This window comes from Musca vetustissima, unplaced genomic scaffold (genome assembly GCF_032173495.1).
Source record: "Musca vetustissima isolate MV318-11 ecotype Yass unplaced genomic scaffold, APGP_CSIRO_Mvet_v1 utg9216, whole genome shotgun sequence".
NCBI classification, from domain to species: Eukaryota; Metazoa; Arthropoda; class Insecta; order Diptera; family Muscidae; genus Musca; species Musca vetustissima.
In genome coordinates, this window is record NW_026885436.1 from 15,917 (window position 1) to 39,960 (window position 24,044).

Here is a 24,044-nt window from a genome sequence, read left to right on the forward strand (position 1 = left end):
GTATGCCCTGTATTCCATCTATATGAATAACATGCTGTCGTTGATTTTCATCCCCTTTGATATTATATTTTTTTTAACTGAAGAGCCCCGCTTTAGAACAATGCATATTTTGTAAACATTAGCGGATTATTTATTATTTAATTTCAAGACTAATATATCACTTTTATTTTCTATTTAACCGAGGTCCATTTTATACATTTTTTTTACTTTTGATTTTGAAAAAATAATTTGTCTATTGTTTATGTGGAAATATAATTTTGGAATTTGTATGTAAAATTAAATGGAACAGGACCTGTTAAAATCCAATTTCCAAAGACCCAATATCCAATAATAATTTCTAATACTTTTAAATAAAAAAAAATATTTTAATTATTCACTTTATTTTTCATTTAAAAATCTGAAAAGATTCACAAATTGATTATTTTCCATCCACAATACAACGTAAGATGCGATCATAGATCGTTTCAAACTCTTCTCGCAAATGACGGAATTCCAAACAAACATTATCACCTTTGGGTCTAGACACAACTCCGTCGCCACCACCATTACCCTCTGTCATTTCATTTTGATGGATATCACTGGCCACAATACGTCCTAGGATTTCCAACGAAATATGCCTGGCCTCGAATTGCTGCTGGCGGATTGCACTCAACTTCGAAATGACACACATGGTTACATGGCTGCCATGCATATAGTTCTCCTCCACTTCATTATAGCTCTTCAAATCCGTAACATTACAATCATACACAACTTCTTGTATTTCAATGGCAGCATCACGAATATATAACACCTCCGTGCGGATTTCATCTTCCAACTGCGAGAGGCTACTATTCAGTGCTTGACGACATACCCGAAATTTATAAATTAAATTACGATTAAAGCGGGCAATCTGTCGTTCATATTGTTTATAGCATTTTTGCAGCTCTTCGTATTGTTGCCATTCCCGAATTTGTTGTATCTTCTCGTTGAATATCTCCTCGAAGTTCCGCAAATAATTTTGAGCCTTTTGATATTCATTTGCTGTCGTTTCGATGCGCAATTTTGTATCATTCCAAATTTGCTCTGCTGCCGTCTTTTCTTCAGATATCAAATGTTGTATGCCTTCGTATAGGGGTCCATGCTTCCAAATCACCTGGGGTAATTCTCGACGGCAATGAATGCCTAAGAGCTGCAAATTTTAAGAAGGATTAGTAGCTGTATGGAATGATCGTTCTATTTACTGTCAAAATTCGGTGGCAAAAATCTCTCTGCCGAGGAGAGAACAAAAGTACAAGAAGCTGTGCTGAGAATCTGAATATCCAGCTAATTTAAAACCAGTGAGCGGAGCAGTATAGTCGGACCGGGCCGACCATACGATACCCTACACAACTACCACGTGGCTTTAACATTCTGAGGATTTTTATTCCGAGCCTGGGCAATATATCGTGATAGTTGCACCCTCTTGCCCGATTAGAGGTCAACATAACCTCTTTCTTTAAACTGACTTATTTTCCGAATATTTCTAATATTCGGTACTTGTCCATATTCAATTCCCCATAGGCCAAAATTATAAGCCGAACATCAAGGCTTATAATTTTGGCCTATAGTTCGACTCGAAAACACAACAAATTTAGTTTTCGGTCCACTTCATCGTGATAGTTGCACCCTCTTGCCCGATTAGAGGTCAACATAACCTCTTTCTTTAAACTGACTTATTTTCCGAATATTTCTAATATTCGGTACTTGTCCATATTCAATTCCCCATAGGCCAAAATTATAAGCCGAACATCAAGGCTTATAATTTTGGCCTATAGATCGACTCGAAAACACAACAAATTTAGTTTTCGGTCCACTTCATCCCAAAATTATTATCTGATCATCACAGAACATATAGGCGTTGTCCTTGACCATAACTGGAACTTCATGGAAATTTCAAAGCTATCAGCCAGAGGGCGGACCCACTGGTGTGGTAATGGGTTAATACATAATATCTGAATACGTAGACACCTGCAAATATTTAAGTGTAACTCCCACATCCGAGAACATACGACAATATAATTGGTATCAATTTAAAGGTCAACCGCTCCTCTTGGATATACTATCAACTTCTCGTGTCTATGTCCTTCAGCGGTAAATATATACACAAAGTTTGTCATTTTTCACACAAAACTCAAGGTCCATTTGACCCGCCAAATATTGACAGATCTTTATCAAAAAAGGCACGCTTATTCTTTGGCCCGATCCCGTCCTCCTTGTGAAAATTCGCGATGTTTGGGTCATAATTGCGGCCTCTGGAGCGGCCAGAAAATCAGCCAAAAATAAAGTTTTTGGTCCATTTCGTGAAGATCGGTCCATAACTGTGGCCTGTATCGTGTTTACAAATTATAGTGGACGGACGGACACACATGCCTAGATCGACTCAGCTAGTCGAGATATGACGATCGGTATACTTAAAGGTGGGTCTAGGACCAATATTTCGCGGCGTTACAAACTCTTGGGGCTGCACAAAATACCCTGACAACATAGTTGTGTAGGGTATAAAAACTGAGAGTGAAATATTGAATTATTTTTAGTATGAAAAGGGATCCGTCTTTTTAACCAGCTACCCGAGGAGGTACTGAACAATGCTTCTTGGCTTAAGGATTCATCAACGCCCAGACGAAACGTCTACAGCTAGAATCTTGAAATTTCGGGTGAAGGTCACTTTTGGTACAAAGGTGTCAGATAAGGCTGGCTTTTTGGAAATTCGGAGTAGAACGGCACCAAAAGTACTAAAATGTACTAAATGTGGTGCCATTTGGCGAACCGGTTAAGCTAGAGCTATTAAATTTGAAAAGAGGGTTACTGAGTGTAGAATAGAATGTAACAAACAGTTTTTTGGATATTCCAACTATGAGTAACCGAAAAATACTAGAATGTACTAAATTTGGTACAATTCCGTAGCAGAGCTAAACTTTAAATTTGAAATGTGAATAAAGGTTGAGAAGTAGGTTCGATATAAGGAGATGGTCTTGAAAGCGTGTATATGTCATGTATACGAAATGTACTAAACTGTACTAAATTTGGTACAATCAATATTTGCAGAAACGGATAGAGCTGAAATCCTGAAATTTGAAATTACATTACCGTCGAAGGATTGGGTGGTGGATGTAGTTCTGGAAATTCATACTTGTGAATACTAAATGGTACTAAATTTTGGTACAATTTGAATATTTGGAAGGACCTATAGAGCAGGAATCCTGAAATTTGCAGTTAAGATAACTTTGGGGGTGTAGAATTAGAGTATGTTAAAAGTTTTGGAAATTCTTACTAATGTGTACTATATGGTACTAAATTTGGTACGATTCGAATTTTTGCTGGACCGAGAGAGCAGGAATCTTGAAATTTGAAGTTAGGATCATTGTTGGCCTGTAGGATTGTGGTATGTAGGAAGTTTTGGAAATTCGTACTATTGTGTACTAAATGGTACCAAATTTGGATTAGGGTCAACCGATAGAGTTGGAATCTTGAAATTTGGAGTTAGGATCACTGTTGAGGTGTTCAATTGGGCCATGTAAGAAGTTTTGGCAATTCGTACTAATGTCTACCCAAATTGGTACAAAATGTTACCAAATTTGGATTTCGGTGAACTAATAGAGCGGGAATTTTGAAAATTAGAATTATGAGTGTGGAGTGTGAGATGTGGGTATGCAGTGGATATGAAGCGATCGGGCTGGAATCCTCAAATTGGGATATATGATTTATATTACTATGTACTATATGGTACTAAATTTGGTAAAATTTAGATTTGAGACCTCAAATCATGAAATTTTGAATTAGTTTTGGAAATAGGTACTTCAAGAGTACGAAAGGTAATAAATGGTACAAAAATTAGTAGAGCTAGGTATCTGTTGAGGTCAGAATTGGTGTGTAGTCTTGAGATATGAGGTAGTTTTGGAAATACGTACTATAATATAACAAAACGAACTATAGTAAAATTTTAATTATTGTCAATATTGTTGTGTTGGTTAATTAGTTCTTCTGAATATTCTGTCTCTGAAAACAAAATAATATTAGAAAGTTTGAGAGTATAAATGTTCGGCTCTTTCGTATTTAACTACTCTTAACTTCTTATATTAAATTTTCCAATCCCTTCGCAACACCCTGAAATATTTGTCGGAGACCCCTCTCATTTTCTGTACTTTATTTTTTTCGTAATTTGTCATTCCAGCTTATTGAAGGGCCAGAAGCTTTGTGTCGCTTATTTTTGATATAGGACCATTATTGTACAATGGTCTCATCCCATATTCAATACTTTGAAGGTTTTAGCCACATTTTCATAACGAAGTTACATCTTTGGTACATCGAAATTTACAAGCAAATTTCCAAATTGAATTTTCAGAATATTTTTGACATAGATACTTGTAAAGGTCCGGTGAGACAACAGTTTCCCATCGAATTGGATGTTTTTTGAAAAATGTTAAATATAGATCCATTCCCAATTTTAGGGTCATATTTCCCGGCCCATTTTTCTATCATTTTCTTATTAAATAAAGGTTTAGTTTATTTAATAGAGCAAATGTTCTAGCATGTTCTGTCGAAGATCCAAAGATAATAGAATTTGGACTAATTTCTTCTACAGAAGTACCAAGAAGTATGATTTCGTCTATAGAAACAACAGAGGAGTGACTATATAAACACCATATGGTCAGGGTTCATCCAGATGTTTGCAAGGAAGACTCCGATGATCCGAACGTGACAAACGATCTGGATTAGAAACAAAAAACGACTTTCCACATAATAGTATAAAGAGTGCTCTGTTGACGAGGATATTATAGGTCTTATGTATATGTGTGTAACATACGAAATGAAAGTAGATAGACCCATTATAAATTTGGAGGATGTACTCTCCACTCTCCCGTTTGTTAATGTATTTTTGTCTACAAAGAAAAGGTCGTACTTATTATTCGAATATGATGAAATTGTTTACAGCTCATTTATTTCACCAAAAGTTTGGTGAGAATCTGATAGTTATAGCTCCCATAAATATTTTGTTCCGATTTAAGGGAACCCTACCCACTCTCGATTATAATTTTTCAAGATTTTCAATGGGCTGGTAAATCAATACCAATTCTTGTTAAAGTTTGTAACTTTACACATATATAATTGAAGATTTAAAATAGAAGAAAAATAATTTACAAAAAAATTTTGTTATTGTTTTGTTGTTTTTTGTAATTAAAGAAAAGTCATTATTTTTGATGGCGGGCATGATAACTCCTCGCTGGAAATCGGATCCGAAAATTCCAACGGTGTTAGAAAGAGTACAGTATTATTGACTTCGCTCTAAAATTAACAAAATGGCGGACCTTTGAAAAAATATTTTTGGAAAATGCCGATTTTTTACCAAAACCCAGGTTAAAAAATAAGGAAGATCTTCACCGATTGGCTTTATCATAGTTCATACGATAGCTATACACTCACAGAGAAACGTGAAAAATATTTGAAATATATATCGTGTTATTAGTTTTTGAGTTATCGTGGCCGCCATTCGCAAAAAAATGTTTGGAGGAAAACGCGTTTAAAGTTTGAGAAGCCCTTCAGCCGTCACTTGATGCTGACACAATAAATCGGCTATATCTTCAAGTGTTCTTGAGATTTCCATCTGAAATTTTGTAGGGACATTCTTTAATTAGTGTATTCGAATTATATTCGAATTATATTATATATTCGAATTATATCAAATTTTTGACCCCGAGAATGGGGGGCTCCCCTTAATGTAAATAGCCCACGAATACACTATCTGCCCGCCGATTGGTTCACAATTTTGCACTGTTTTTTAAATATCGGAACGAAACTGCAAACGAGGTATCCAAATTTTGCAAATATTTTAATCAAGCCTTTATAACGATTGAAGATGGAGCTTATCGAACCACGAAGAACCAAAATGTGGAACACTTATAAATATCGTATAAATCGAACGGAATATGTAATTTTATAAAAATTTGATACATAGTAATATTTTACTGCACTTGGATCAAGGATCCAGAAGTCTGTTGATGAGATTCACCCCTTCTGGATGTGGATCCTTTTTTGGGGGGTTGTTCAACATTTTAAAAGCCTGTACATTTTAAATGAAGCAAGGGGAAGTAGGGCCTACTGCACTCCTACAGAGGAAGTCAGACATGCTGCTCTTCTATCAAAGAGCCAAAACTCTTACTCTTCTATAGAAAAAGCAAGACATTCAGATCAGACCACTTGCTATTCTATAGAAGGACTCAGACCTGTTGTTCTTTTATATAAGAAAATCGATTATCTGCTCAGACCTTCTGGAGAAGTCAGAGCTTCCACTCTTTAACATGCTTCTGTTCTTCTACAAAATAAGACAACATTTTGTTCAAATCCTCTTCTATAGAAGGCCTTATGATATTCTATAAAAGAAGTCAGACTTGCTGTTTTTTTTTTTATAGAAAAACCAAACCTTGTGCTCTTCTTTTGTAACCAGTCCTTTAGTTCTTCTATTAGACAGCAACCGTTCTGTGAAGGTATTGCCTTCTTCTCATCTATAGAAGAAATTTCCTGCTGTATCTACTGAGAAAATCAGATCTGGTGATATTTCTATACAATAACCCAGATGTCGTATACAACAACCCAGATGTTCCGCTCTTTTATAAAAGGAGTCAGACCTTCATTCTAAACGAAGCCCGAAGAATAGACCCTCAAAATTTGGAAATTTCATATGAAGCGTATGATTCGATAATTGTCAATTGTAATATTTTTACGTAATCCGGAACAAGGCCGAATATGGAAGTCATTGGCTCACTTCTTCTGTTACCTCCCCCACAAATTATAAATATTTTTAAAACTTGTGAGTTCCTTTTGAAGCTTAGAGAGTATCTGATTTCATCAGTTAAATATACCATTGTAATATTTTTACCAAACACAGTTCAAGTTCCGAAGATGAGACCCGCTGTCCCACTTATTCTAGTACCTCGTCCACACAGATCAAAATGGTGTATCCTGTGTAGTACCAATATATCAAATATTTATATATACGATATTTATAGATTTAGTGCCACTATTGTATATATAGGTTCCTCATCTCTGGCACCTCCTCCGATATGTCATAGACTGAGGGTGTATATATGCCGGTAACACCGACTGACACTTTTTTACTTCTTTTATATCGTTCATAATTATTTTACTCAGAGTTCTGGCTTCTTATATAAGAGAGCGGTAGGTCTGGTTTCTTCTATAGAGGGCAGAAGGTTTGACTTATTTTGTACAATAGCAGCAAGTGTGGCTTCTTCAATAGAAGATCAGAAGGTCTGGCTACAGGTATAGAAGAGCAGAAGGTCTGGCTTCTACTATAAAACAGCAGGAGGTCTGGCTTCTTCTATAAACGATCAGACGGTTTGTTTTCTTCTATAGACGAACATAAGGTCTGGCGTCTTCTGTAGAAGAATAGAGGGCTTTGGCCTCTTCTATAGACGAACAGAAAGTCTGGCCTCCTCTATAAACGAGAAAAAGGCCTGATTTTGTTTTATATGTTTCACAATTATTTCACTTAGAGTTCCACATTTTACAACTAGTCAAGGGCCAGAGTTTGATATGAAACAATTATTGAATTACAAAGATTTTCCTTCGTTCGTTACGTCGAAGTAATCGGCTTCTTATAATAAAAAATTCGAATAAAATTACCAACTTAATACTTCAAAAAATCACTTTACCAAAATAGACGATATTCCACAAAATAACCAAAACTTCATTCTTCTGCTCAACTACTGCACGAATTCAAAAAATATTTCGCACTAAATTTTCTTTAAAAATTCCCCACAATCTTTGTTCCAAATTCCGAAGAAGTTATCAATTTTGTTTCTCTTTCAATTAAATAGAGTGCAAATTTTGATATTGTAATTTGAAAACAAAACAACCATTCGACACATTTTAACTACTCTCCTCCACCCTCCACTAAGTGGGTCGTCAAGGGAAGAGCAATGTCTGGCGATGACATTGAAAGATGTATCAGATTTTTTTATCAGTTCGTAACATTGAAATCGATGCCAAGAGGAAACCACAACAACTTATCTAACAGCCGACTTCTAGAAAATCAATGTTGATATTCGATGGCAAATATCGATACGAAGGTAAAAGTGAGTGCAGTTCAGATTTTCACAGTAAACGACACAGTTTGGTGGGCAATGGATAGCGTGATGTGGAAACTTTTGATTTTTACAATTCTACTACAGAGCAATGAAAGGGTGAGTCCGAACATTTTTGTAAGATTTTTAAAATAAATGTTACCATCTCTCAAGGCTCTAGCTTCCATGGTGGCGGTACAGCCGCGTCAAAATGACATTAACAAGGGTCCCTCATCACATGTCATGGAAAACCTCGCCATTCATACCCATAAAATTGCCCAAGATTTAACCTCGCAGCTATCCAACAAAATTGAGATCATCAGTCAAACCATAATCGGTGATATTGAGATCATTATCGATACGGCTTTGGAACATTTGACACAACCCATTATCGAAATCCAAGAGGCCATAGAAAAACCTGAATGCCAACGCCTTCTTACAATGGAAGAATTGCGAGAACGCATCGATTCCCAGTTATCAGGATGTACAAAAAATCTTACCGATATTTTGCATAATTTTCAAAATGATTCAATGGATATAACCAAATCCTTGGAAATGGGTTCTCAACAAATTGCCACATTGCCGAGTCAATGTGAAAAATCGGAATATTCGTTCGCAAGCATGACAGCATGTTTTATTGAAAAAATTTCCGAATTAAATCGAGATTTAGCAATCCTGTTGAATCGTGCCAGTATGGAAGTTTTACATACACATCAAATTGCCAATGACGTGGGAGAATCTTCCCGCACCTGTGCCGATAAAGTGGTAGAGGATACTGTCGAATATTTAGATCGTATTCTGACAACATGTCATAATAATAGTAACAACATTAAATGATGATGATTTTTAGAGATTTTGAAAACGAAATAAATCTATTTATAAAGTTTTGTTGTGAGTTGTTGTAATTTTTCGGGAAAGAACAGGTTCTGACCTCCTTTATACAAGGTTTGGATTCTTGTAAACATTGTCATTAGATCTAGTTTTAGAGCAGAAGATCTGACATACTCTACAGGAGCAGCAGAGTTTCTACAAAAATCGGGACCTTTATATGGGGACTATGTACACTTTGTGTTGGAATTCCAGACTATTTTTAGAAAATTGTGCTAGAACGTCAAAAGATCAAAAATTAATCGGTACAATTGTGGTTATCCTTCCAAGAACCCGGGATGCCAAATTACAGCCACTTTCGTGGGAAATTGTAGCCAAGACCTTAAAGATCCCCGAAAATGGAGCTGAACGTTTATATTGCGGCTATGTCAAAACATGGAACCATACAAAAACTGTTTCGAACATATGTTTTTCAAGCTCTAAGTACTCGGAATTCCAAATTACAGCCATTTCGATGGGAAATTGTCACTTCGATGGAAACTTGCTCTCCTAAAAACTCCGAAAACAAAGCGGATTCTTTATATGTGGTAGAAGGTATAACTACAGAAGGATAGGTAATTGGATGAATCTATAGTCCTGGTTTTCTCCTATAAAATAAGTAGCGGGACTGGTCTCTATAGAATCAAGGGAAGAAGTAGTATATTTTATATAGAGCAGTGTAGGCTTGGCTTCTTCTACAGCTGAAGGTCTGAATTCTTCAGACAGCTGAATTCGTTATTAGATGCAGCGTAACACATTTTTTAGAAAAGGGCAGAATGTCTGGCTTCTCCGGAATAACTGTGTGTGTTGCTCAAAGACTAGCTTCTAAAGGGTCTGCATTTTTTGAGGAAAATATCGAGAGGTCTTCTTATTTCCATGAAAATAGCAAAACGTCTGGTTTCTACTGCAGAAGATATGTAGGAGAGATTTGTTCTATATTAAAAGAGTATAGGGTCTGGTTTTATCTCCAGTAGAAGATCTTCCAAGGTCCAGTCTTCTCTTATAGAGATGGTTAGGAGGACTGGTTTCCTCCATGGAAGCAGCAGAAGGTATGGATTCTTCTACATATGACTTCTTCTATAAAATCAGTGGCAAGTCTGATCTTTTGCATAGAAACATGTCGGGATCTTTTCAGGCTTCTTCTGATTCTTATATATACGTTCAGATGATCTGGCTTTTTCTATGGAAAGCTCTAAGGTCTAGCTTTTTATTTGGAAGAACAATGTGATTAGTTTTTTTAAGAAGATCAGAAGTTCTGGCTTCTTCTATATGAGAGCAGAAGTAATGACTTCTTCAAAAGAACATGGAATTATCTGGATTCTTCTATAGAAGATCTGAAGGTCTACTTTCTTCTCTAGAAGAGAATAAAAGCAGATGGTCTGAACTTTTTTATAAAAGATTCTTCGATAGACGGACAGAAGATCTGGATTTTTTCTATAGACGATCAGATGGTTCGGCTTTTTCTATATACGAGTATATGTTCTTGCTTTTTCTACAGAAGAGCAGAAGGTTTGGCTTTTTCTATAAAAAAAACCATCAGTTCTAACCCAAAAGGAAAAAAGACTAACAGTTCTGTATTCTTCTATAGAATATTGGCAGGTCAGGCTTATTCTATAGAAGAACATACGATCGGTTTTCTTCTACAAAGGAGCGGACGATCTGCCTTCTTCCATAGAAGATCTGAAGGTCAGACTTCTATAAAATAACATCAGGTCTGGCTCTGCAGATGCTCTGACTTGGACTAACGAAGAATAAAAGGTTTGGCTTCTCCTGTAAAAGATCAGAATGCCTTAATTCTCCAGAAGGTTGATCTTCCTTTCTCTATAAAAGAACATAAGTTCTGAATTCTTCCGCAGGTTTTTTCTATAGGTTTATTATGTAGGAGTGCAGCAGGATCGACTTTCTCTTAAATACTCCCAGTGCTTCATATCGTTGTGAGGGAGCTACCAGAAGGAGCGGTTCGATATTCTAACAACTTCGGTCTTGATGTCGGTTTGGTAAAAATATTACGATGTGTATGATATGAATCATCCAAAATGTTAATACTTTGTTGTTAGAAGAAGCCCCACGTTCGAACTTGATTTAGGCTTGGTGAAAAAATTACGATGAACAATGTTTGGAATAAATCGGACATTCAATTCGATTGTTATTGGATTTAAAAATTTTCAAAGTTTGGAAAAGTTGAGGAGTTGGTGCCAAGAAGAAATGGGCCGGTATTCACCATATTCAAAAATTATATATACGATTGTTTGTGGCTGGTTGTGCCAACTTCGGTTCAAATACACCGTTCGCATTATATTACGAAATTAAGCAGCAATTTGAGACTGTGGTGAAGGTACAAGAAGGGTTTGACCGATATTTCTAAATCGATTCCAAATTGTATGAAGCGGATTTCGTACATGGAAACATAGGGTGTAGAAACGAAATTTCAATGAGGCAAATATTTACAGTGGCCAAGCGTATATGCTCTCATAATGCTCACATAAAGCTGAGAGTATAAAACAGGTCTCTATTCTTCTATAGAAGAGCATAAGTTCTGGCTTTAATAGACGAATAGAAAGTCTAGATCTTACAAAAGTAAACACGAAGTATTGCTTTCTTCTATTAAATAGCAGAAAATCAGCTTGTACTATAGAAGAATGTCTTTTTATACTCCATAGGTCTGAATTAAATAACGGTTGCGGCTTCAACAGAAGAGCAGAAGGTCTAGACCTGAAGTAAATAAGAAGTTCTGATTTCTTCTATAAAATAGCTGATTTTCTACTCTTAGAAGGTAGAAAGTTTGGATTCATCTATAAAATAGCAGAAGGTCTGGATACATCTTCTCCTGTGAAGGTAGCAGAACCTCATATTTCTTTCATAACCAGTAGAAGTGCTGCTCCAATCCAATCCAAAGATGTTGGCTTCATATATAAAGTAGCACAAGATTTTACCTTAATTTAAGAGCGGAAAGTCTAGCTTCTTCTAGACTCAACAGAAGGTCTAGGGTTCTCATTTATAGAAGAGAAAACATTAGTGTCTCCTCTTCTATAGAAGAGCTTAAATTTTGGCTTCCTCTTCTATAGAAAACCTGAAATTCAAACCTCCCATTTTATAGAAGTACAGGCCGCATTTTCGTCCTCACTTCTATTAAAAAGCAAAACGTCTAACTTTGTCTTTTTCTATGGTATCATATTTTTAAAAAAAAAAATATGTTGCTCTAGTAGAACACCCCCATTGGTGATTATATAACAAATCACCATAATTATAAACGTTTGTATGATGCAGCAGTTCCGCATTTTTAATGAATGACTTCTCCTCCTTATCTACAACTTGTTCTTCCTAGGTAGCGCCTCAGAGAAAAGGTTAAAAAGGAACCGTTAAGTGGCAGGAAAGAAAGGGATTCTATAACGTCCACTATGCTCCACGTGTGTTTTCATTGATCACTCGAGACAACAACAGCAAATAAAACAACACAAAACCGAATGATGACAGTTGGTCTAATATTCGTATGCGCGTGCGTACTCCTTTCGCTCGGCAACTCTTTCTTTGTCTGTGTGACCGATTATTTGTTTTTGTATTCTCTTCGGGTTTGTTCCTTTTTTGGTAGGTGTCATGTTGACAATGTTCCTTTTACCTCAATGTTAATGATGCTGACTGACGATGCTGCTGCCGCTGATGTTACAGTTGGCCGGCCAGGCGACTCATGGCAAAGAGTTAATCCTTTTTTTGAGGTCCCCCATTATGTTTTTCCTTTTTTTGGTGGAAGGACAAGCAATTCAAATTTAATTCCAATAATGATTATTTCTGTTGAGGATTGGGGTTAAGTTCATTTACAATTCATTCGAAGTTGGTTTTCGGGGGTTATTTTGTTTAAGAATTGCTCAAAATGGTTTTACCTTTGACTGGAAGTAGAAAAGGAAGAACTGGGCTCATTGAACACGTGTTCCACCTTTGCTTGTTTTTACTTCTTTGAGCCAATTCAAACGGGAGATGATGTCTGTCTGCCAGTATTTTTTGAGCCGCGTCAGTTGGTGTGTTAAATGTACAAGCCCATATGCGTTTCCGAAAAATACTAAATTGTAACAACAAATACTACTACAGTACACATCGTAAGTGTGTTGTTAAACACACGCATACATAGGCCTCCAAAACGATTTAGCATTTGTGGCACCAATCCAAGCATACGAATTAAATACTTCTATGGAGGGAAATACTTCTAAAGCAGTACCAACTGGTATCCTATATAAGAAAGCGAATTGGTTCCTTGTAGAGATTGTAGGTATTCGTATAGACGAGATCTATCGAAGAACAGAAGGTGTGGCTTATTCGCCACTGGAAGAGCAGAATGCATGGTTTCTTCTACAGAATATCGGATTATCTGGATTCTTCATATATATACGAGTAGAAGGTCTGGGTATTTGTATAAACGAAGATAAGGTCTAGCTTCTTTTAGAGACGAGCAGGATGCAAGGTTTCTTCTATATACTATCATATTATCTGGATTCTTCTTAAATGAGAATCGAAGGTCTGTTTTCTTTTAATATAGACGAAATTAATGTCTGGTTTTAATATAGTAAGCCTTTTTAGTATTCCGAAGATAAAGATAAACCGGTATTATGTAACAGAACATCAACCGGTCTTATACAGCTGGTCCTTACTTAGGTATTTTTTAGAAGAACTTTTACAGAAAATTTTCCAGAAACAAAATCTTCCGATTTTCTTATAAAAAAAATCCTCTAGCTCTTCTATAGAAGATGAAGACGGGTTTTCTATAAAATAAGAATTCGGATTTTCTGATCTAAGTTTTGCTTTACGCAAAGACGTATGACCAAGTGTTGTGTTGCTTACAGAAGAAGCCAGATATCCTACACCTCTACGGAAGAAGAAGTCAAATCTCCTAATCTTCTGAAGAAAAAGGCTTTTCTATAGATGATGAAGACAGTTTTTCTAAAATAATATCTAAAATAAGAGTTCGGATTTTCTGATCTGAACAATAAGTGCTGTCTTACGTAACGACGTACGTCCATGTGTTGTGTCGATTACAGTGACTAGGAATGACAGTACGTGATCTGACGAATAACAGATCTATGCGTATAAGCGCGATCGGAAACATCTTCGACGAGGAATGAAAGAAAATTCATCGTAGAAAAGAACTTCGAAGAAAATGGTCTGTTTTATAGGACAAACGTGTCATATGGCAATTGTTGGAGCAACGTAGGTCGGTCTATTCTGAATGTTCACCACAACTTATTTGTCAGCATATTTCAGAGATATTTGCAATACAAATCAGCGCCTTTTTGAGCGGAACAAAATCGAGCTCGATGTCAGAGTTCTTCTATAAGGTTTGCCCTTTATCTATAGAAGAAGATAGACATTTACCTATTGTATGCAAGCCTTCTAATGATTCTGGAAATAGGACCCTCTTCTGCCTCTATTGAAAAAGTCAGAACTTCTGTTAAAGAAGCCATACTTTTATCTTCAGCTCTTTTATTGGAAAAAACAACAGATCTTTCGTTTCCTATAGAAGTCAGACATTTACCTCTTGTTTGAACGAAGTCAGACTTTCTATATCGAATGTCAGACCTTCTACTGCTTTTAAAAATATCGGATCTTCTAATTTTTGTATTATTTTGCATGCTGCTTATATTTAAATAGTCAGACCTTCTGGTGCTACCATGTAAGCAGTCAGACCATCCGCAGAATCTGTAGAAGAATATAGGCTTCTGTTCTGTTTAGATATGACAAGCCACACATTTCAGACATTTTGGTGCAAGCACATTTTCCTGTAGAGATGAAGAAGTAAACCTGGTGACATATACAGATAGTGTATTGTAGATCTGGAAGGAGCATTTTGCAAAGCTTCGTAGAAGATAACTCATAACCAATAATAGTTGACGGTATAATGTGTATACCACCTAGCCAATTTGAGGTCAGAATATCAAATAATCGGATGGCTTACCAGCCAACATATTCAAGACCGGCAGTCAGACGTTGATCAGCTGCATGTACCAACTGATTAGTACCGTTTGGCTAGAGGAGTGCATACCCAATGATTGGAACCTCAGCATTCTGTGTCCCGTGCATAAAAAGGAGTCAAGACGAATATGTGCCAACTATAGAGGATAAGTCTCTTACCGATGGCATATAAAGTGCTATTCAGCGTACTGTGTGTACGACTGAAGTCAATGATTATTGACATTATTGGACCATACCAATGCGTCTTTAGGCCTGGCAAATCCACCATTGACCAGATTTTCATCTGTTTTGAGAATCAACAGATAATTCTATGGTCGGAGTAAGCAATTCAAAAAACAATGCCATTTCTCCCCAAACCAAATTCATAGTCTACAAGACTCTGATATTATCCGTGCTGGTGTATGATCTAAAGAATGGGTATTTGCCCAAGCAGAGAGGCAGCTCTTGGAGTGTTTGAAAGAAAAATTCTTCGAAAGATCTATGGAAACATGAGTTGTACCATATATTCTCGGACATCGACATAGTCAAACGTATCGAGCTGCAGCGACTACTGTGGCTAGGTCATGTTGGGCGAATGGATGAGGATGCCCCAGCTCAAAAGGTATATAAAAGCAGATCAAGTGGAAGACGACATTTAGAAACATAGTATTTCAAATTGGATAAGCTGGGCACAAGACTGAAGCGCCGTCATATCCTACCAAATATCCCTTTTCAGGCTTTTTGTCCATCTTTTTCTGTTTATACCCTTCACCACACTGTATTATGTGTTTGTGCATATGTTTGTAACAGGCAAAAGGAATCGAGATAGACCCATGGTTCCTTTTGAGAATATGCATAGAATCACATTCTGAGTCGATTTATTCATGTCCGTCTGTCCGTCCGTCCATGTATTTTTATGAGCAAAGTCGCATTTATGATCCGAATTGGATGAAATTTGGCACAGTCCATTGGTTTGGCCCAAGGACGAACCCTATTGAAATTGGAGAAAATCGGATAAGATTTAGATATAGCTCCCATATATAGTTTCGCCCGATTTTAGGTAAATGGTGCACCAAAGTCCCTGAAAATCATAGCGTACTAAATTAAGTCGACAATGATGTGTGCCAAATTTCGGGAAAATATCAGGATATAGATATATAGATATAGCTCCCTGAAAATATATAGAATTTTGGCATAGCGTACTGAATCCGACAATTTTAGGAAATAAATGGTGCACCAAAGTCCCTGAAAATCATTAGATTTGCACGAATTTTGGCATAACGTACTTAATTAAGTGTAGAATGATGTGTGTTATGTTTCGTGAAAATCGGTTCTGATTTAGATATAGCTATATAGTTTCGTCCGATTTGAAATAAATGATGCACCAAAGTCCCTGATATAGCTCCCATATATAATTTATTATTTTATGTAAATGCTGCACCGAAGTCCCCTATATCTTTCGATTTTGGTATAGCGTACTGAATTACGTCTAGAATGATGTGTGCAAAGATAATCGGATCAGATTTTCAAACACCTCCTATATATATTTTCGTCCGATTTTATGTAAATGGTGCACTAAAGACCCCTAGCTAGGCCGATTGACACAACGTACTGAAGTTAATATAAATTAATCTCTGGCAAGGTTACTTGAAATCGGTTCAGATATAGATATAGCATAGCTTCCATACATAATTTGAACTTCTACATGTTTATTGTACACCAAATAATCAATGGGTCTTTGGGTGCAGAATTAGAAAATTTAGCATAGGTTGCAGAATGACATGTGTAGGGATTGATGTTAGTCGGTTTAGATATAGATAAGGGTCGGTTTAGATATTAGATATTTAAGGGGACCCCCATTCTCGGGGTCAACAATTTTTTTGATTTAATTCAAGAATGTCTGTACAAAATTTCAAGTGAAAATCTCAAGAACTCTTGAAGATATAGCAGATTTATTGTGTCAGCATCAAGTGATGGCTAAAGGGCTTCTAAAACTTTAAACGCGTTTATCTCTTTTGTGAATGGCGGGCACGATAACTCAAAAACTAATAACCCAATCGATTCCAAATTTTTACACGTTTCTCTGTGAGTGTATAGCTATCGTATGAACTAGTATAAAGCCAATCGATGAAGATCTTCCATATTATTTAACTAGGTTTTTTGTCAAAAATCGGCGATTTTCCAAAAATATTTTTTTCAAAGGTCCGCCATTTTGTTAATTTTTGAGCGATGTCAATAATCCTAGTTCATACGAGAGCCAGACATGTACTCTTTCTAACACCGTTGGAATTTTCGGATTCCGCTGTTCCAGTGAGGAGTTATTATGCCCGCCATCAAAAATAGGGACTTTTCTTTAATTACAAAAAACAACAACAAAGCAATAAAAAAATGTGTTTGTAAATTATTTTTCTTCTCTTATAAATCTTCAAATATATATGTGCAAAATTACAAACCTTAACAAGCATTGTTATTGATTTACCAGTCCATTGAAAATCTTGTAAAATTAAAATCGAGAATGGGTGGGGTTCCCTTAAGTTCGTTCAATTTTATGTCAATGTTCCTTCGAAAAGGCGACGTCTTTTAGGATACATACGAATATACCCAAAGTGGTGAAGGGTCGGCCCAGTCCGACTTTACTACTTTCCTTACTGGTTTTTGATTTGGAATGTGCATGTAGGATGTCAACGCTCTGAATCTAGGTTTCTTACCATACCATTTTTCGAATGGGCTAATATCTGCTTCAGATGATTTTCTGTTTCTGTTTCAAATATATATTGCTGATTTTACAAATTCACACCATAAATTTTCTGGAAACTAATTGTTTTTTATTGACGTATTTAAAGTCCTTGACATGATAATTCTATTCTCACTTTTGCCACACCCATTTTTCTGAGGGGTATATGTTGTGCAGTCAACTTATGAGTAATCCCATGGTTCACAATTTTCACTTGTATCCTTCACAGTAATTCACATGCCCTTTTGAAGCTTCATCTTAACATATCTAGCGATCTTGCTGAGCCAATGTTTTTTCTTCAAGCAAGGAAAATTCTGTGTGATTTTCCACGGACATTTAGCATGTATAGAGTGACATAGATTTCTGGTTGACCATGTATCACTAATTCCCCATTCACGTAGAATTTGTATTCATTCGTGGTAGATGTAAATTTTCTATTTCTTTCTGTGTGCAGCTAAAATCAATAAATCAATGATATAGATGACACATACCATACATCGTTGAAGGTTACAATCCTTTCCATATTGTTGGCTTTCGGTAGCATAACCATTTGCCCCTTCCCAATAGCTCTTAAACACTCTTTTCCAGTAGAATGCATAGAATTGTGTTGTTCAAATTCTTCATATTTCCAAAATATTTATTTAACCGTCAGCAAACCACAATTCCGAACTTGAATCTGCCATATTGACTTCATTTGTCATCGCATGTAGCGCAACATTTGTATGATCCATAATTGGCTTTGACTTAGAAGGCTGGTCATCTGCTATTGACTTGCGACATTCTATCAACATTTTACCAAATGTTTTTTTTTTTTTTTTGGTACAGTAATGGCAAATACTATGCTTGGTTTTGGACTATTTCTCATTGATGGCTAAAGCTTCTTGATTTTCAACATTCTCAGACTTCTTGAAATTCGGTTCATATAGACATAGCTGCATAATAAATTCACCTAAGGACTTATCTTCATCACAAGTCATCATCAAGCAACATGATTTAAAAATGTTGAACGATGGTGTTAGCACATGCAAAACCATGCCATTAAGGAACAGTTCAGGAAGTTTTTATTAACCTTTTAATTCTAAACCAGCTTTAATCACACTCCACAAACATTTAAGTTTTGAAATGTGTGTAGAAACGTCCAAATCTTTTCAACCCACACAATCGACACCACATTGTTGGTTAAATGCTTCCCAAATGTCAACAGAATATTCTTTGTCCATTTAGAGATCAGAATGAGTTGATCCATCTCTAAAGGATTACAACTTTGTAATTTTCCTTGAATCCACATCTAGAGCTCCTTCATAAAAATCTAGGAAATCATCTTGTTAACGGGTTGATGTTCTTCCTAAACTCCATGGTTCAATCTAATTTCACAAGTCTAGAATTTTCCTTTTTACCAATTTGTCAAATTACTTGTTTTCCTTTTTTTGTGGGGGGGCCCATAACCGATTGAATTGAATATTTTATTAAAGCAAATATACAAGGCATACACTGAGGTATTTATGTAGAGGAAAAATTTAATGCTTCCTTATATCTGTATAAAAAAATAGTTTAAACAAAGTACTTCAACAGAAATTTTACATGGCGTACCGAATTCCCAAAGTATGCCCGATTGAGAGGAAATTTTGCATAGATTTCCGGAATTCTAGACATCCTTCCAACCGGACTAAAAGTTTGATCATTATCAATCCATTTTGTCCGTTTATACTCTTGCCCTGCATGTGTCCACACTGTCATCCGCTATAGTTTTTATTTTGTAAACCCATTCTGATGGATGAGCTTGGAGGCATTCCGAAGTTCAGTAAGTACCCAAGTTTTGCTTTCAATCAACGAATTAATTCTTCATTCGCGGTAGCTAGCCACTCTGATCTTTGGTAAATTTTTGTAACTCAGAATAGGAATTTGGAGTTTCCATGCTATTAACAAACTCTTGAAATATCATAGGCAATTCGTCGTGGGTGTTATTCGAAATTATGACCTTTCTATTTCCTAAGATCTTAAAATTGATATTTTCTTTTTCAGAATATTGTGTATTGTTTCTTCCTGATTGAAAATCACCGTCAGATATATAAGTTACTTCAGCGTACTAACTAATTAATTATAAATAATAATAGGAGGTGCAATCTACTCAACTACAATTCGTAAAATCGTATATAACAAAGAATGCATTTTTGTTTTGTTGTCTTCTTAATCCAGAAAATTGATCAACATTATGGTCATACTGTAAATAGTTTTAGTCCACTGCAGACCTGTATCCATGGTTAGCGGTATAACCGAACCAATTGTCAATCCCTCTGAATTTTGGGTCATCATCAACATAGTTTGTAACATTTTGCGATCACGGGGTGTTAGTTGGTACCAAATCACTTCCGTATAGCACGACTCAATGATGTTGTCATTCTGAAATAGATAACAAATAAAATTTTTTATTTTTCCGACACAATCGATGAATTCGATATCAATAATTTACGGTATAGATGCATCATCAGGAAACAATAGGCCAGATACGTTTGGCCAAGTACCCAAAATCAAACAGAACAAAGTAAGGGCAATGCTAAAGGCCACTGTGAACATTTCCACGGCAATCACCCAAAAATAGTTCTCTCTAACCGTGTCGACAAACCTGTAACAGCAGATTAGTCAGTGATTACTTTCGGGGCGTACACGTCGAGGCATGGCTCTATGACCTTACTTTATATAGCGTTGATGGAACTGGAAAATATCTTTTAGGTGCATGTGACAGCGTTTCATTTGCTCGGCATCCGCTCGCTTCAGAACTTCATTTAGATCATGAAACTTACACTTCAGAATATCCTTGTACAGGGGTGCGTTACTGATACACGTGAGGAGGGCTAAATCGGCGGCATAATTGCCAAAGGCCCCCAGCGATATGCACGTAAAATGTACCCAATTCGTAATCAAATAGCCATGTTCGGTATTCACATCCACATGAGGCATTTCGAATTGCAGGACATAGATACGCTGATGGAAAGCAAATCGATAAACGAAAACCATAATAATGAGGCTAGATGTTGCTATAACATAAATTATACCCAATATGCGGATACTTTTGTCGGTTGTGTTCATGCTCTTGGACAAACATTTGCGATACTCGAAATGTTTATCGGAATATTCCTTATAAATGGAGTGCAGATCGTTCACTAGGTAGCGTATTGGGACTTTATTCAAAATGGCATTTGTGATTTTCGAATAGCCCTATATAGAAACCAAAGGAAGGCGGAAAAATCGAAAAATGTATTAGTGAAGTGAACGAAGACTTTTGAACCTTGATTCTAGTTGCACCCACCTGCAGACCACTACTAATCATGCATAGAGTTTTCAACATATCCGTCCACCGACCATCAATGTAGATGTTCTTATACACGGTATAGCCGGTACAGTAAAAATACACACATAAACAGACGTAGGCCAGCACAGTTAGTATATTTGGCCGATAGTTTTCGTTTAAAACATCCGCTCCCACAAATCGTGAACATATTCGTATTACACGTCGAGTAAATTCGAAACGTTGCAGTGCCGTTTTAGCCATTCTTATCCAATTAAATTTTTTCTTGATTTTTCTTAAAGAAAATAAAAGTGAACTGCACTATCGTAAAGTCGATTCGAGACTGATGTCAGGTTATTTTGCAAATATTATTAAGAGAAACCTACAGGTGAGAAAAAACTATTTGAACATCTGTTCCGACAGATGTAAAGTTTTCTGCATTTATAAACGAGAGCAGTAAGTAGGAAAGTCGGACCGGCTCGACTATATGATACCCTTCAATGGGTATATTCAACAGATGTGATAGAACATTTCTTCCATAAGCCGAAGATTTCAAGATTTCAAGGCGCGTCGGTCTTGTGCTCAGCTCTTTCAATTTGAAAGACCGTGTTGCGAGATGTTGTCTTCCACTTAAATCTTTCCATCGAATTAGTGGACTTCCCTTTCTACGTGAACCATCAATTGGTTCGCTTTTATATACCCTTTGAGCTGGGATATCCTCATCCATTCTCAGAACATGACCCAGACAACATCGTCGTTGCAGTTCGATACATCTGACTATGTCGATGTCATTCGATCTTTCGGTGATTTTTTCTCACAAGAACTCCAAGAGCGACCTCATCTGCTTGGGAAAGTATCCATGGTTCAGAATCTGAACTTCAGGTTCAGCACGTGTTAGTATTAGCGTCTTGTAGAGTGTGAGTTTGGTCCGGTCCGGTTAAATTGCTTACTCAGACCATAGTAGCATCCTTCTCCGAATCTCAAAACAGATGTCATTTGTTTTATTTATGGTGGTACCGAGGTAGATGAAATCTCTGACTACCTCAAATCTGTAGTTTTCAAGTTCCACTGTTGGCTCGAGTCCACTCGACGTCTTGCGCGTTGATACCGTCAGATTGGTATCAACGCGCAAGACGTCGAGGTCCTTTCCGACTTTAGATGCTGATCTTGTGCCAGTTGAAGTTATCTTGTATACCGTTATCTTGTATAGCCGTATAGGATGTTAAAAAGATCATACTATAAACTGCCACCCTGTTTGAATCCTCGTTCTGTATTGAATGGTTCCGAGTGGTCCTTTCCGACTTTACGATACATTGTGCTACTTGAAGTTATTCTGCATAGCCGTAGTAATTTTGCAGAAATGCCGAACGTAGACATGGCTTTAAACACCTCTGAACGGATAGGGCTGTTGAATGCGTCTTTATAGTCGACGAATGGATGGAATGTGTCGAAGTGTTTTTCATGGGTCTTTTCCAGGTGTGCAATGTGAAATTATGGTCTATGGTGGATTTGCCAGGTCTGAAGCCGCATTGATAAGATCCAATAATATTATTGGCCATTGGCTTCAGTCGTTCACGCAGTACGCTGGATAGCACTTTATATGCAATGGGTAGGAGACTAATCTCAATAGTTGGAACATATCGCATTACCTCCTTGTTTATGTACGAGACGGGACAGGATGCTGAGGTTCTAATCATTGGGCATGGATTTCTCTAGCCAAATTGTACTAATAAGTTGCTGCATGCGATCAGCATCTGAACAAGGTCTTGAATCGGCACCTGCTGATTTATTATTCCATCGTATTACGTGTTGCTACTGTTTGCAGGATCGCCATATATGCTGCGTTTTCCACTTCAGAAGCATTACGACACTTCTGATCGTACCATGGGTTTCTTGATGATGGTCTTTGGTACCCAAGTGTTGCTTTTGCTGCAGTTTGTGAGGTGTGGACAATTCTTTGCCATTGTGATTCTATATTATTATCGGGGCAACAAGTCTTTTTCGCCTAGCCAGTGGGTAAGCTGAGCGGCGTAGGCTTCTGCTATCTGTTGTGATTGCAGCTTTTCGAGATCACACCTTTGCTTCTACATTAAGACGGGTGCGAATCTTGGCTGGTCTAAAACACCGTGAATCCATCATGATCAATTTGATTTCTCGTTGTTTGACCGGGGCAAATCCAGGTAGCCTTGTGTATATCGAGATGTTTGGACCTGGTGCTGCTAACTACCATGTTTTTAGCTGCCGCGAAGTCAATCAACATCATGCCATTGTCGGATGTTTCTTCACGGAGGCTGAATTTTCCGATGGTGGGACCATAAATATTTCCCTTCCGATTTTTGCATAAAAATCTCCTAGCAGAATTTCAATGGCATGGGTATGTTCATCTTTGTCTTCCGTCGGAGCATGGTCACAAATAAGACTGATGTAGAAGAACATCTCTTTTATATGGATAATAGCAATTCGCTCATCTACTGGTCCGAATCTGGAGACGAGGTCTTTTATTCTCCTGCTAACCATTCATCCGCAGGTGATCGATGTAGACATAACTACTTTGCATCGCTGTTTCCGATTGAATAAAAATTCTTTGATTACCATCACTCGAAACAAGTCGTTGAAAATTGGACTAAATGAATGGTTTCTATTTTAGAACCCTAACAGACATTCTTGCTTAACTGTTTACTGGGATATGGAATCGAACGACACACACGTCCACACGTTTACTCCTTTATAATTGGCTACAAATAGAAACATCAATGTGACATCTTAATTGTCCAACAGCTACAGAATTGCTAAGAATGGCATGAAAGATAACAAGATGGGTATGGGAAAAGTGCAAGTGTTAAAATAAACTGAACTGCGGTCACAATGAGTGGGCTGGGTGGCTTCATTTTTGGATTCAAGTTTATATTTAGATATTACAATTACGTTTAGATTAAATGGCATACGCCTTATCGGATGCGTAAATTTTAATGAAAGCCCTTTACGAGTATAATACGAATCCAGAAGAACAAGCATAGGGGATGATAGATACCAAGGAATGGCTCTGAGTGGATTTATCATGACAAAGCGCATGTTTATCTTGGCCCCTCTTTCATCTCAATTATGGCAACTGACCTTCCGGCGG

The 24,044-nt window shown here is 36.9% G+C and overlaps 3 protein-coding genes across 3 annotated transcripts; 1 reads left to right on the top strand and 2 right to left on the bottom strand.

The window, feature by feature from the left end:
• Window positions 1–418: 418 nt before the first annotated feature.
• On the bottom strand, window positions 419–1,388 carry LOC133332708 (uncharacterized). Its single transcript, XM_061541087.1, has 2 exons — window positions 1,365–1,388; window positions 419–1,168 (listed from the first exon to the last, which is right to left on the bottom strand). Exons 1-2 carry the CDS (start codon window positions 1,386–1,388, stop codon window positions 419–421), a joined length of 774 nt encoding a protein of 257 aa, XP_061397071.1.
• A 6,864-nt stretch (window positions 1,389–8,252) lies between these two features.
• On the top strand, window positions 8,253–8,933 carry LOC133332706 (uncharacterized). The gene has a single exon (XM_061541085.1). The coding sequence runs from the start codon at window positions 8,253–8,255 to the stop codon at window positions 8,931–8,933; it is 681 nt and encodes a 226-aa protein (XP_061397069.1).
• A 10,888-nt stretch (window positions 8,934–19,821) lies between these two features.
• Window positions 19,822–21,184, bottom strand: LOC133332707 (odorant receptor 67d-like). The gene is made up of 4 exons (XM_061541086.1): window positions 20,942–21,184; window positions 20,327–20,850; window positions 20,143–20,257; window positions 19,822–20,034 (listed from the first exon to the last, which is right to left on the bottom strand). The coding sequence occupies exons 1-4, from the start codon at window positions 21,182–21,184 to the stop codon at window positions 19,822–19,824; spliced, it is 1,095 nt and encodes a 364-aa protein (XP_061397070.1).
• Between the last annotated feature and the right edge of the window lie 2,860 nt (window positions 21,185–24,044).